The 14,790-nt window shown below is 37.5% G+C and overlaps 1 protein-coding gene across 2 annotated transcripts in view; it reads right to left on the minus strand.

Moving 5' to 3' along the window:
* The window catches only part of ADAM17 (ADAM metallopeptidase domain 17), a 105,404-nt gene that overhangs the window by 51,004 nt on the left and 39,610 nt on the right, over positions 1–14,790 (minus strand). For both annotated transcript variants that reach the window (XM_006863985.1, XM_006863986.1), the window contains exons 5-6: positions 7,733–7,901; positions 6,346–6,479 (exon numbers count right to left, since the gene is read on the minus strand). In XM_006863985.1, the coding sequence (XP_006864047.1) occupies positions 6,346–6,479; positions 7,733–7,901 (303 nt within the window). The remainder of the gene's footprint in view (positions 1–6,345; positions 6,480–7,732; positions 7,902–14,790) is intronic.

Genomic DNA, 14,790 nt, shown 5'->3' on the forward strand with positions numbered 1-14,790 from the left:
TGAAACAAGCTATAGGAATGGTTGAATGTGAAGCTGATGATGTGCCCTGTAAACTTTCACTCAATCCAAAATAAAAACATTTAATTAAAAAAAAAGAGTATGGGGGGAAAGAAAGAGTCCCTACTCAATAGATTTCGTCTTGTCTAGATGGGTCTGGTGAAAAGAGATGGGGATAAGATTCTTATGATTCAATAGTGAATAATTGTTATCATGTCTAATTGTGACTATCACAATTGTAAAGATAGAAGTTCTGTAACAAAAACACAGGAGTGGTTAATCTTACAGTCCAGAAACAGAGGACCCTCGGACCATCGAGAGAGAAGCGCACAAGCAGAATGCGGGACCTGATCCAGAGAAGCAGAGGTGCCAGAGACAGAGGCAGAGATCGGGGCATGGAAAGGGGATGCGGCTGAGGACTCTAAATTCATGGAAAAAGAGATACTAAGAGCTGGTGACCAGGAGGCAGACTTGCAGAATGTGCCCTTTGGAGATGTAAATTATTATATATGCCTGAGTGGTTTTTTTTGTTTTGTTTTGTTTTTTAAAGCTAAATTGGATAGAGAGAAATACTGTTAACTGATGGTACATGGAGGGGATTATAATCATTGTAATGAAACTGGTGGTGGTGGTTATGTAACATGGAGTAGGTTTCGACTCATAACGACCCTGTACAGGGTTTCCAAGGCTGTAAATCTTTACGGGAGCAGAAAGCCTCATCTTTCTCCCGTGGAACAGCTGGTAGTTTTGAAATGCTGACCTTAAGGTTCACACCCCGATTCGTAACCACTACGCTACCAGAGCTCTTTGTAGGATTTGTTGAATGTAAAACTGATTATCTGCCCTGTAAACTTTCATTTCATCCACAATAAAAATCTTTTAAAAAAAAAATTAGCTAGCTCAAACAGCTCATCTTTCCATCAGTCTTACAAGCAAGATCAAAGCTACTGAAGACAAGTGTTTATTTGGGTTGTTGTTTTTAATTTTTTTTTTTGAGGGGTGGAGGGTGGGTAGGAGTAAGGAGTAAGATGGTTAGGATTGGGACTATGGCTAGGTCTTGGCTAGGCCTAGGACTTCCTTTATTGTTAGGGTTATGATTAGGACTAGGATTAATTAGGTTTAATGGTTAGGCTAAACTTGCTAGAGTTTTTAGGGTTACAGTTAGGTTGTTTTTTGTTTTTGTTTTTTTCCTGAAACCTATTAGGTTTCCTCCTCATTTGGGAGTTCTATAACTACATTATCCCCCTCTTTTTATTTCATGTTTTTTTTTTTTTTTGCGGTTGTTATAGTCACTTGTTTGAGGTACTCTGTCTTCTTTCTTTGTGTAAGCTGAAACTGTCTGCTTTCTCTGAGACATTGTTGTTGTTGCCGCTAAGTACCATCAAGTCAGTTCTGACTCATAGCTACCCTTTATAGGGTTTCCAAGGAGCAACTGGTGGGTTTGAACTGCCAACCTTGTGGTATGCAGTCCAGTGGCACCATACCAGAAGTCCGTGTCATATTTCTATTTAGGTGATGAATGTATATTGGTGTGTTCTCAGGCGCTCACCACCTGTCTCCTGGTGGATGTGGTAGTCACAAAGTGTGAACATAAGTTAGTTCTCTGTTCGCTGTTTTTATAGCATAGTTAGGGCAAGTTCACACACCTCCAAAAAGAAGCAGGGGAGCTATGCTATGCACCCGACCCCAGACAGAGCAGAGGCTGTGTAGGTGGGGGTCCCATTGGACATTGGGTTGTGAGGGTGTGGACTGGTCACATCCCTATCTACCAGGAGGGCACAGGAACAAGTGAGACCTCCAGCTGCATCCTGTGCCTACAGGTCACTATGTCAACAGCTGCTCACAAAAGCTGAAGATTGCTGCATCGCTCTAAATCAGCCCACAGTCCACCTGTTTTTCTTCTCTCACTGATCCTGTTTAGCTTTCCTCTTCCATTCAGCACTCAGTGCACCTCTCTGTCCTAGCCTCTGATGCTCAGATTTCCAAGATTACCATCCATATCTGTTTCACTCAACTGACAATGTCTTTGTTGCACAGAGTTAGCTCAGTGCATCCACTTACTCTGGCCTCTTGCCCCAGGCTCCTAATCAAGACAATTTTATAGAACAAATTATATATGGGAACAAGTCTTGGATTTACCAATAAGATACAGAGTGGCTTCAAAACAGTGGCTTTCAAAGGGATCTGCTAAGCCAATTAAATTCAAGGCAGAGAGATTGATTCAGAAGGCTACAACCACTTTTTGGAGGGAATTCCAAAGGCATTTTGATCGATCTTCTCCAAGTACACAAAATGGTCACAAGGGCTTATTAAGAAGAAATTTTAAGATAACTGAAAACTGAATTGGTGAGAAAAAGTCCAAATATCAGAAAAGTTGTGCAAAGCAATATTTTTCCATCACAACAATGCACCTGCTCATTCTGAGGGTAGCACGGACAGTTCAACAATAATTTTGTTGGGAAACCTTACACCATCCACCCTATAGCCCTGATCTTGCCCCTTCATGCTTCCTTTTGTTCCCCAAACTCAAAGAACATTTAAAAGGAACAGGACTTGAGTACCTGAAAGAAGCCACAACTACTGTCTTGACATGGTATACAGTGAAGAGTATAGAATTCTCCCAGGAAGGATTGTTGTTAGATGTCACTGAGTCAGTGGGTTTTAACTCAGAGCTACTGTTCTATGTACAGTACAACAAAACACTGCCCAATCTGATGCCTTCCTCACAGTCATGCCTGTTCTTGAGTCCATATTATTGCAATCACTGTGACAATCCAGCTCACTGAGGATCTCCCTATTTTTCACCGACTCTCTACCACTCCTTGGATGTCCTTCTCTAGAGACTGGAGGAAGGTTGTTGTTAAGTTTGTTGTTTTGTAAGTGCTGTTAAGTTGTTTCCAACTCACAGTGACCCTGTATGGGCTTCCAAGGAAGCTACCTTGCAGTTAGCATTCAGTCTTTCCTTATCCTACAGCACCACACCAGGACTCTGGAGGAAGGGTTAGACAGATGGAAACAGCTCCTTCAGAAGTTTACAGACTTAGTTGAAGGATATGTCAAGGAACAATAGCTTTACATTTTGATATTTTTGTTTCATAAAAGTTTCTAAGATTTTATAGCAGTATTTTTTTTACTTAGCCTCATATATATAGGTTTGACAGAAGCTATTTCGATATTTGTATGTACTACAAATATATCCATATATATCACAGAGTATACAGTGGGCAAATGTATGAAAATTTCTCAGTCATAATCAAACACCTTAAGGAAATGAGTGACTTAGCTTGCGGACTTAGAATGATAGTCTTGGGAGACCTTTAGGTCAATTGGCATATCACAATCCACAAAGCCAATGTTCTATCTCACCTACATTGGTTAAGTAGCAACTGGGGCCTTAAAAGCTTGTGAGCAACCATTTAAGATGTAATGATTGCTCTCTGCTAGTTCAAAGAAGAGTATAGATGTAAAGATAGAAGGTGTGTAACAAAAATGGGGAGTAGTTAATTTTACATTCCAGGAACAGAGGACCCTAAGACCATCAGGAGGGAAGAGCATGAGAAGAACATGGGATCCTAATCAGAAAAGCAGCAGCACCAGAGACAGAAGCAGAGGTGATGGCATGGAGAGATAGAGCAGCTGAGGACTCTAGACTCATGGAAAGAGAAGGACTGTGTGCTGGCAGGCAGGAGGCGGTCTTGCAAAATGTGCCCTTGGGTTGTTTAAATGATTATAACATTCCTGAGTGTTTTTGTGTAACTGCCACCCCCTCCCCCCCAAAAAAAAGAGGGAAAAGAAGGTAAACATTGTTAACTGATGGTGCATGGAGGGGATTATAATTATTGCAATGAAACAAAATACAATTGGTTGAATGCAAAGCCAAGGTTCTCCCATGTATACTCTCACTCCATTCACAATAAAAGCTTTTTTTAAAAAAAAAAAAGTAAAGAAAATCAAGACATGAAGAATTAGTCCAAAGGACTAATGAACCATGTGAACCACAGCATCCAATGGCCTGAGACCAGAAGAGCCAGAAGATGACGTATAGCTAAAACTACCAATCTCAAAAAAAGGTCCTGGATACGATAGAAGAAAAATGCAGAATGAAATTCTCCAGAAAAGTTATAGAGCAGTGATGGATAACTACTACCACTACTCCCCAAACTCTAGCCCACCAGGCAAAGTTTAGTACTTAAGAATGCTTTTTAAAAAATATGGGGGTAGGCGGTCGAAGAATGAGGTACAGTTCACCATTTTTTCTTTCTCTGTCCTCTGATTTGGGGCAACAGGTGGGTGTGGATATGGTGGATGGGTAGGGTAGGGAATGTTGAGGAAGAAGGGATATTATAGATCCAAGGATGCTTCCAGTTACATGAGAAAGAAAAAATGCTAATTCTCTTTTGTTCAAAAAGAATATTCTACAGTTCAAGAACTGGGTTGATAAGGTTTGTTCCATCAACTATGAAGCAAGTTTTTGTTGCTGTTAGGTGCCGAGTCGGCACTGACTCATAGCGACCCTATGCACAGAACAAAACAATGTCCGATCCTGGGCCAAACTCACTACTGCTGCCACACTTGAGTCCATCAATGCTGCCACCTGGCCAATCCATCTCATTGGGGTCTTCCTCTTTTTCTCTGACCCTCCATCTTACCAAGCATGATATCCTCCTCCAACGACTGTTCCCTCCTGACAATATGTCTGAAGTATGAGAGACGAAGTTTGGCCATCTTGGCCTCCAAGAAGCACTCAGGTTGCACTTCTTCCAAAACAGATCTATTGGTTCTTTTGGCAGCCCATGGCACTTTTAGTATTCTCCTCCAACACCATAATTCAAAGGCATCAATTCTTCTATGATCTTCCGTATTCACTGTCCAGCTTTCACATCCATATGAAGTTATTGAAAATACCATGGCTTGGGTCAGGCACACCCTAGTCCTCACCCTAGTCCTAAAGCAAGTTACAGGTCTAAAAAAATTGTTCCTTGCTTATAAGTTATTGTAAAAGTAAGAAATGCAAACTTTAAGGCTAGGCCTCTCATTTTATTCATATCCTTGCTGTAATAAACAAAAGAAGCATATTAAAAGGAGGCTATTATTACAAATGTCAGAGTAAGGGAGACTTTTTCAAGAAAGACTCTCTCATAGTTAGGAACAAGAATTACAGCGATTTCACACACAACTCCTACTACCCTCATAATAAATTCATTCACCCGACAAAGAAAGGAAGGAAAGGATGAAAGTGGGTAAAAAAAAAAAAAAGTAAAAATGATAAAAACTAGGCAATGAGAAAGACATCTCTACTGTGTTAAGCACTCGGTTCATGAATAGCTGCATTCTCTTTTATTCCCTCAATAACAACAGTTTGGTCAGTGCCAAGTTGTCATGATGGATGAGGTCATACTAACAGCAACAAAAGACATGAATACAATTCCTTTGACATTTAAAGCTATAATATTTAATGCTTAAAAATCCAGTGTCAACATTTCTTTAATCTTTCCTTCATATATATATGTATTAATTAGTTATAACCATTAAAGCCCTTATATTTAACTTATATTCCAATAATTACTTCTTTTATGTGACATAAACGAAATCCATATTTCTCTCATGAGATATGACCAGCTTATACAAATAGGCCTTTTTTTTTTTTTTTGCATCTGGGCACACATCTATACTTGTGACACCAATAAGATTTTTATACATATATATGTATATAACAGATATTTTAAAGAATTCAGCTGTTCAAAAGATGGACCTGATGATTTACTTCCAAAAAATCAGCTGTTGAAAACCCTATGGAGTCAAGTTCTACGCTAGCACACATGGGATTGCAACAAGTCAGAATCAACTGGATAACAAACAACTGGTAATGGTATGGGTGGTGATTTAAAAAATGGGGTAGATGACAGTGCTAAACAATTCAAATACTATGTTTCAAACTAAAGACTCATGAAGAATTGTAAATTCCTGATAATGACTGGACTCTGGGACCTTTTAATACCTAAATAAAGGTTATAATCTAAAAGCAAATAAAGAATTCAGTTGTATAAAGAAGTGAGGCTTATGTTATGACCTCTCCCAAAATCTAATGTGCATAAAAATTCTAATACACAAAAATAAGAAAACAGTAGTTCAAAAGTAAAATGGATTTTCATAAATTTGAAAGCAGAATTTCCACATAGTAATGTCAGAACCACAGAGGACAGTCCACAAATATTATGGGGAAATAACAGAATATCTGAAGCAGATCTGGTTTCATAAAGTTTCAAAAATATATCAGCATCTATTAAATGGATTGACCTACCTACATGACTTCTTCATCCACTTACTTATTCAATATTAAATACTTACTAAGTAATTTGTAGTTGTACTCTCTTCCCCTCTGCCCATGTATTTGTAAAAGCGATGATCTGCTACCACCAATAATTTGCACGTGTTCTTCAAAGGATTAGGGTCAGCTCTTCTCTTCACTCGATGAACAAGCTCTAATATGAATTTGTATGCACTATTAAATCAAAATTCACCAAAACAAGGAATTTTTTATAGTAACACTTTAAGTCTAGTATAGTTCTGAAAAAAATATTATTTTAGCTCAGTATCCTTAAAGGTATGTTGAACATAAAAACAATTTAGTAAAAGAAAAATGAAAAATACAAGATTTTTAAATTGCAGAATTCAAAACTAAGGAAAAGAAAAATTCCCTCCTTATTTTTTAAAATAATAAAACTCTAAAAATCACTTTACAGAACAAAACAATCACCTATTCTTAGGCTAAAAAACCTTTATCTTATTCAAGGAGACGTCTGCAAATTAAAGTAATGGCAGAAACATCAAGAGAATCAAACACTAAACATTACTTTGTGTTAATAGGATATTTTTCTTTTCAAATAACAAATTCTTGAAGAATTTATTTGTATACTAATATGCTAACAATATTTCTAAGATTTTCAAAAATAAAGGCAGAGTATATCTCCAAGGTGGTAGTGTTTCTTTTTTTTATTAAATTACTCTAAATATATCTACTCCAATGAAAAATACATCTTTCCCACTAATATCAATACTTTCAATACTATAATTGTCCCTAAAATATTTAACTTATTCTGAATAGTACAGGTCACTCACTCCCTTTACCAACTACACTCACTCTTCAGTTATTGACTGTCTTGTTGTCGGACATTTTGCATTTATGACAACAGTAAAAATCCTACAATCCAATAACTTTGCACATTAACAATACCCATTTGGCAATAATGAATGCCAAAGTCACATGTCAATTTGGCTGGACCCTGATTCCCAGGAGTTTGGCAGTGATAACAGTGATATAATCTGGCAGTTATATAATGTTGTGGTTTGGCAGTTATTATGAAGTGGCCATCCTCTATTTTCACATATCAACTTGGTCTTTGAAATCTAACCATGTTAATAAGTAAGGAGTGAGTGTAACTAATTTTTCATAAAATTGAAGAACTGCTTTTCAATACTATTATCATTTCTAAAGATCTTCAAATAATATTTTCCCTCAGATCATTCAATTTTCCCTTTCCCCAATCTTCATTGTTTCCATTTATTTTCTATCAACTTTCACATTATAGACAAAAGAATTAACATAAGAATTTCTGGAACAAAACCATTTTCAAGCCAAAGACTACAGTTATTTTTTTTAATCAAATAACAACCATCTTTATTAAAGATGGTTTTAAGACTTGTTTCTGATTAAAAGAAAGTTTTTAAGTCTTACCTTCAGATGGTTCTCTGTCTACTAGCCCCTTTGGAAGCAAGTCTTCATTATCACCTTTTAAATATCCACATACTTTTGGGGACTGCAAACGTGAAACATTCTTGATATCATCAGATTTATAAACTAACATTCTTTTGTCTTGAGTATCATTAATAAATCTCCAAAGTGGCTAAAATAGAAAACATATATGACTGAGACAGAAAAAAAATATGAGTTTCTACACATTAAATTGTTACAACGTTCTTCTGTTGTTCTCTTAGATAACATTCATTTCTGAAGTTAAATAAACTCACTCATTTTCGAGGTCAAAGAAACTGACTAGGAAGTCATTTTAATATTTATCATATGGAATTTCTATGCTGATAAATACAAAGGGACTTAAACAATCTGTAGAAAAATGGAATTAAAAGACAACGGAATTTTTACATGAACTTTTTGAAGCCACCTCATAAATATATATATTATACACTTTAGATTATTTTATCTGTCTATGAAAACAAAATATTCTTTCGTCCAGGTTATAAAAATCCCGTTAGGAGATTCAGATAAGAAAATGAATACCCTTTTCTATCTATTTATTCAAAAATATTCATGTAAGTCTTACTGTTCACTAGCACGGTGCTAGGTGGTAAGAAAGAGAAGCAGGAGCTAGACAGAATGTGTGTACTTGTGCACTTCCATTTTAGTTTCCTTACCAGTCATGCAGTTGCCATCTTTTTGCCATTCTAGACTTTATTCACAGCAAAGAACAAAAATATTTCAGAACAGTGAAAACATGCAAGAAAATACCTGAAACTTATTACTGATTCCAGGAAAAGCAGTGTTTAAAAATGTTACAATATTACATAACCATAGTAAACTACAACTAACTTACTCTCAAAATCTGAACCCAACTCAAAAGGATACTTATATTTTTTCAAAATAAAACAAGGACATTGGTCTCACCAGAACCAAGCAACTTGTGGAAAATGTCCCCTAAAAAAGTGTCATTGTGTGTAGAGACAGGGAGTGAATGCCACAAATGAGACAAACCACAATGAGACACCAGTTTATACCCACTAGGATATCGTTGTTGTTGTTAAGTGCCGGCAAGTCAATTCTGACTCATAGTGACCCTGTATAGGGTTTCCAAGGTGGGTCTGAACTGCCTACTTTATGGTGATCCTACAGCATCATTACACTATGTATCCTGGTGAGGATACCCAGAAATCAAAACCCTCATACTGCTTGAGAAAGTTCAATAATGCAGTCATTTAAAAAGTCAACTTGAAAAAAAAACCCTCAAAAACTTGACAGTTAAAAAGAGTTACTATGTGATTTGGAAATTTTACTCCTAGTATATACTCAAAGGAGTCCTCGTGTGGTGCTGTGGTATGCAACACTAATACTGCAACTGTAAAGTAAGGTTGGCGTTTCAGACTCACCAGCGGCTCCTCGGAAACAACAACAATATACTCAAGAGAAATGAGAACACATACCATATGGAACTTTTTTAAACAAATGTTCTCATTGTTGTTGTTAGGTGCCATCAAATCAGCTCCAACTCACAATGACCCTATGCACAATAGAATAAAACACTGCTGGGTCCAATGCCATCCTCACAATTGCTGTTACACTTAAGCCCATTAATGCTGCCACTGCGCCAATCCATCTCGTCGGGCTATTCCTCTTTTTTGCTGATCCTCTACTTTACCAAGCATGATGTCATTCTCCGTGGACTGGTCCCTCCTGATAACATGTCCAAAGCTATCCTGGCTTCTAAGGCACATTCCGAGACTATACTTCTTCCAACACACTAGTAGTCCATGATGCCTTCAATATTCTTCTCCAACACCATAACACAAATGCATCAATTGTTCTATGGTCTTCCTATTCCTTGTCCAACTTTCACATGCAGATGAGGCCAATGAAACTACAATGCCTTTTGTCAGGTGCACCTTTGCTCTTGAACACTTTAAAGAGGTCTTGCACAGATTTACCAATGCAATAAGTCATTTGATTTTTTGGCTAATACTTGCATAAGTGCTGATTGTGAATCCAAGGAAAATGAAGTCTTGGATAACATCAACCTTTTCTCCATTTATGTTATTTACTGGTCCAGTTGTGAGGATTATTAGTTTAATTTTACAAACTATGGAGGTGCAATCCACAATGAAGGCTGTAAGTCTTTGATCTTCAGTCACAAGTATTTTAAGTCCTTTTCACTTTTAATAAGCAAGGTTGTACCATCTGCAATCCAAGGTTGTAAACGAATCTTATTCCAATCCTGATGCCATGTTCTATACTTCATATAATCCAGCTTCTCGGATTATTTGTTCAACATACAGAATAAATAAGTATGGTGAAAAAATACAATTCTGGCACACACCTTTCCTGATTTTAAACCATTCAGTATTCACTTGTACTGTTCTAACAACTTCCTCTTGATCTACGTCCAGGTTCCTCATGAGCACAATTAAGTGTTCTAGAATACTCATTCTTCACAATGTTATCCTAAGCTTGTCATGATCCAAATAGTTCAAAGACTTTACATAGTCAATCAAGTATAAGTAAACATCTTTCTAGTATTCTCTGCTTTCAGCCAAGATCCATCTGACATCAGCAATTACGTCCCTAGTTTAATGTCTTCTTCTGAATTAGGCTTGAATTTCTGACAGTTTTCTGTCAATATACTGTTGCAGTGGTTTTTAAATTCTCTTCAGCAAAATTTACTTGCATGTGATATTAATGATATTGTCTGATGATTTCTGCATTCCATTAGGTTACCTCTCTATGGAATGGGCACAAATATTGATCTCTTCAAATCAATTAACAAGGTAGTTGTCTTCCAAATGTCACAGATGAGTGAAATTAGGAAATCCAATGCTGCATCAGTTTGTTGAGAGATTTCAGTTTATATTTCGTCAACTACTGGAGACTTCTTTTTTACCAATGATTTCAGTGCAACTTGGACTTCCTCCTTCAGTACCATCGATTCTTGATCACACACTACCTCTTGAGATGTCTGAACACCGACCATTTCTTAGTTATGTTGTTGTTAGTAGCATTATTTATAATATCCCAATAGCCAAAAATTGGACACAATCCAAACAATATATGGCATATTAATAGAATGAAATATTATTCAACAATAAAAAAGAACGAAGGACTGACAATGCTACAATGTGGATGAATCCTGAAAACATTAAGAGAAGAATACAAAAGGATAACCACAGTTGTATGATCCCAATTAATACAAGAAAAAAAGGAGGGTAGATGTGTCACACAGACACTATGCTAAAGAAATCAATCACAAAAAAACACATACTACAGGATTCAAATTATATGAATTGTCCAAAATATGCAAGCAAGAATAACATACTAGTGATCCTGGTGTGGCGTGATGGGCTAATGTGTCAGACTGCAAAATCATTTGAACTGCAAGGTCAGTGGTTAAAGCTCACCAGCTGCTCCTTGGAAACTCTATATAGGGTCACTATGGGTTGGAATTGACTCGAGGTCACTTAACAACAACAACAGGGTTAAGAGATAAGGAACCTGGTGGCACAACAGTTGAAGCACTCAGCTGCTAACTGAAAAGCTGGCATTTGAATCCACCACCCAGCAATTCTGTAGGATAAAGAGTTGGCGACTTGCCCCTGTAAAAATTACAACCTAGAAAACCCTAGGGGAAGTCCTACTCTGTCATTTGGGGTCACTATGAATCAAAAATTGATTTAATAGCATTTAACAATGACAACCTGTATAGTGCTGTAGGGTAAGCACTGGACTGCAAATCATAAGCTTTATGGTTCAAGCCCACTAGTGCCTCCTCGGGAACTCAGGCCCACCAGTGCCTTTCAGGACAAAGATAGAATTCCTGCTCCCAAAAAGATTTATAGCCTTTGAAACCCTATACAGGGTCATTATAAATTAGAACCGACTTGACAGCACTTAACAATGACAAGAAGGCTAAAGGATTTGGAGGAAATAGGGGATGACAGTTAAAAAGTTCTGGGTTTTTCTTGTGTGTGTACAGATGAAAATGTTATAAAATTGATTGTGGTGATAGTCGATGAAATTCTGTGAACATACTGAAAACCATGGCATTGTATATTTTAAGTGGGTGAATTATATAGTATGTTAATTATCTCAATCTATCTGTTCAGTGTGTGTGTGTGTGTGTGTGTGTGTGTGTATATATATATATATGTGTGTGTGTGTGTGTGTATATATATGTGTGTGTGTGTGTGTCTATATACATACAAGAGGGCTTCAAAAACTTAGTGGAACAAATTCCATTATCTTTTCATTCCATTTTTCCACAGACTTTTTGAAGCCTCCTCATGTATTTGTTTCCAATATGTATATACACACACACATACACACACAAAACTGTGTATTGGGGGAGTATGGAGACAGACTGCACACAGTTTTTATTGTGAACTGAGTGACAGTTTTCATGGGAGAATATCAGTTTTACATTCATCGTTTCATTGCAATGACTACAATCTCCTCCATGCATCATCATTCAACAGTATTTGCATCTATTCCCTCTGTTGTTTTGTTTTGTTTGGGGAGATGTATATAAAAGCACTCAGGAATATATAATCTTTTAAACAACCAAAGGGCACATTCTGCAAGCCTGCCTCCTGGCCACCAAGACACAGCCTTTCTCTTTCCATGAATCTGGAGTCCTCAGCTACTCTATGTCTTCATGTTCTCATCTCTGCCGCCGTTTCTGGTGTCGTTGCTTCTCTGGATAGGGTCCCACATTATGCCCATGCTCTTATCCCTTGATGGTCCTAGGGTCCTCTGTTTCTGGAATGTAAGATTAACTACTCCCCACTTTTTGTTACAGAACTTCGACCTTTACAGTTGTGACAGTCGCAATCAGTCATGATAACATTTACTCACTATTGAATCCTAAGAATCTTATCTCCGTCTCCTTTCACCATCTAGACAAGATGAAACTATTCAGTGGGGATTCTACCTTCCCCAGCACACTTTGAAACTGACCTCCCTCTTGAAAACTTGTAAGCCAGTCACTTTGTGCCTTTATAGCTCCCCCATTATTACTTTTTCCCCCCATAATGAATGAATGATGTAGATTTATGAAGCAATTATCGCAGAATCTGAAGGTTAACAGAGACTTCAAAAATGTAACTAACCCAATCTATGGGAATCATCTATATTTAATAAACTTTTAGGCCTATAAAATTGTTTTTATTTTTTAGATCAAATATTTCTAAGTTCATATTAATAGTGTCCCAGTCCTCGTGTAGCACTGCAGGATAATGCACTGGACTGTAAGGTAGGTTTGAATAGCAAGGGCGGCAGTTCAAACTCACCAGCTACTTCTTGGAAACCCTACACAGGGCTGCTCTGAGTAAGAACCAACTCAACAGCACTTTAACAACAACAATACACCAGTCTGGCATTAAAAACAAGACAGTAGTCTTTGGGATGAGACACGGCTGTGTTCAAACTTCAACTCTGCCCTATTAACTATATACCTTAAACAAGTGACTTAACCCGCTGTTGCAGAATCTTTTTTTATTAGGGAAAGTTGTAATAATGACTACCTTGAAGATAATCTAAGATAATGAATCCAGTTATTGATTAGGATTTCAAAATAAAGATAATTTTTATTACTAATAACAAAAGCTAATTTTCTTATTACTATTATTAATAAGTTGCTCGTGAAAACTAACAAATTAACTAAATACAAGACAGGAACTTAATTGGATCCTGGATTTAAAAAAAAAAAAAAAAAAATCTATAAAGAAGATTAGAGCTAACTGAAGATTTGGTTAAGTAGCCCTGGTGTCACAGTGGATAAGGCAGTTGGCTACTTACCAAAAGTTGGTCAGTTCAAACCCACCAGCTGTTCCATGACAGAAAGATGGAGCAGTGTACTTTCAGAAAGATTTGCAGTCTTGAAAACCCTATGGGGCAGTTCTACTCTGTCCTATAGGGTCTCTATGAGTTCAAATTGGCCCAAGAACAATGGATTTAGTTTGGGGGAGATTTTGACTACAAATTGATTATATAGATAATATTACAGAAAGTAAAGAGGAGTGAAGTATCCTGATGTCTGCAAGTTATTTTCAAATTATTTAGAGGGGAACAAAGAAAGCAATAAAGCAAGCAAAGCATTACATTAGTAGTTGATGCAGAGCTTTATGGGTGTGTTTTCAACCTTTCCATACAAGGAATACATTCAAAACAAAAAACAGAAGAAAAGAAATCACCTCACTACAAAAGTAAAACCTAGGTTTACTTAAATAAAAGAGTGTGGCACTGTAGGATCAGCATCACTGAACCATGAACTGCAAGGTCGGCAGTTCAAACCCACCACCTGCTCCTCAAAAGACCTATACAGAGTCCCTATGAGTCAGAACCTACTTGACAGCACTTTAACAACAACATAGTAAAATCAGTCATAGTTCAAAATAGTTAATAGTGATGTGTTCAAAAATAAGATACGGACAACAAACAAGATGGCGGATTGGGTGGACGTATAGCAGAGAGCTCCGCCAACAACAACACAGAATACCTGACGACCAAGCAGGTTCAGGGGATGGTTCCAGAACTCTGAACCGCATATAAAGGAATACTTAGAAGGTTGGAAGGCTCACAGCTGGGGGAATCTGTGGCAGAAGCAAGAAATCTATTGCTTTCTAGTCCGGGCTGCTCGGCTGCGCCCAGAGCCGCCATCTTGGGTGAGACCACGTGGGGGAAGGATCGGAGCGGCCACAGACGCCTGGCAGAACCACTGTGATAAAGGTGTGGACATTCTTTTCTTCTGGTATCTTCATTGGTCCTTGCTGTCTGCGCACCTCGATTCTGGTGACTATAGGGGTGCCTGAGCTAGTGGGCACTCCAGCCCCACCCTCGGAGGGTTCTACTACGCATGCGCAGATCTCCTCAAAATTTAAAGAGACAGTTTCCAATTAAAACCAAACGGCCATAGCCGGCCCTGAACTGTTTCAACTAGAAAAAAGGACTAAATGGGGATTGTGGAGCGGGGCAAGCAGACAAAAGAGGAAATAGGCTGAAAATTAAATCCTAAGTTA

The sequence above is a fragment of the Chrysochloris asiatica genome, unplaced genomic scaffold (genome assembly GCF_000296735.1).
Source record: "Chrysochloris asiatica unplaced genomic scaffold, ChrAsi1.0 scaffold00058, whole genome shotgun sequence".
Lineage (NCBI taxonomy): Eukaryota > Metazoa > Chordata > Mammalia > Afrosoricida > Chrysochloridae > Chrysochloris > Chrysochloris asiatica.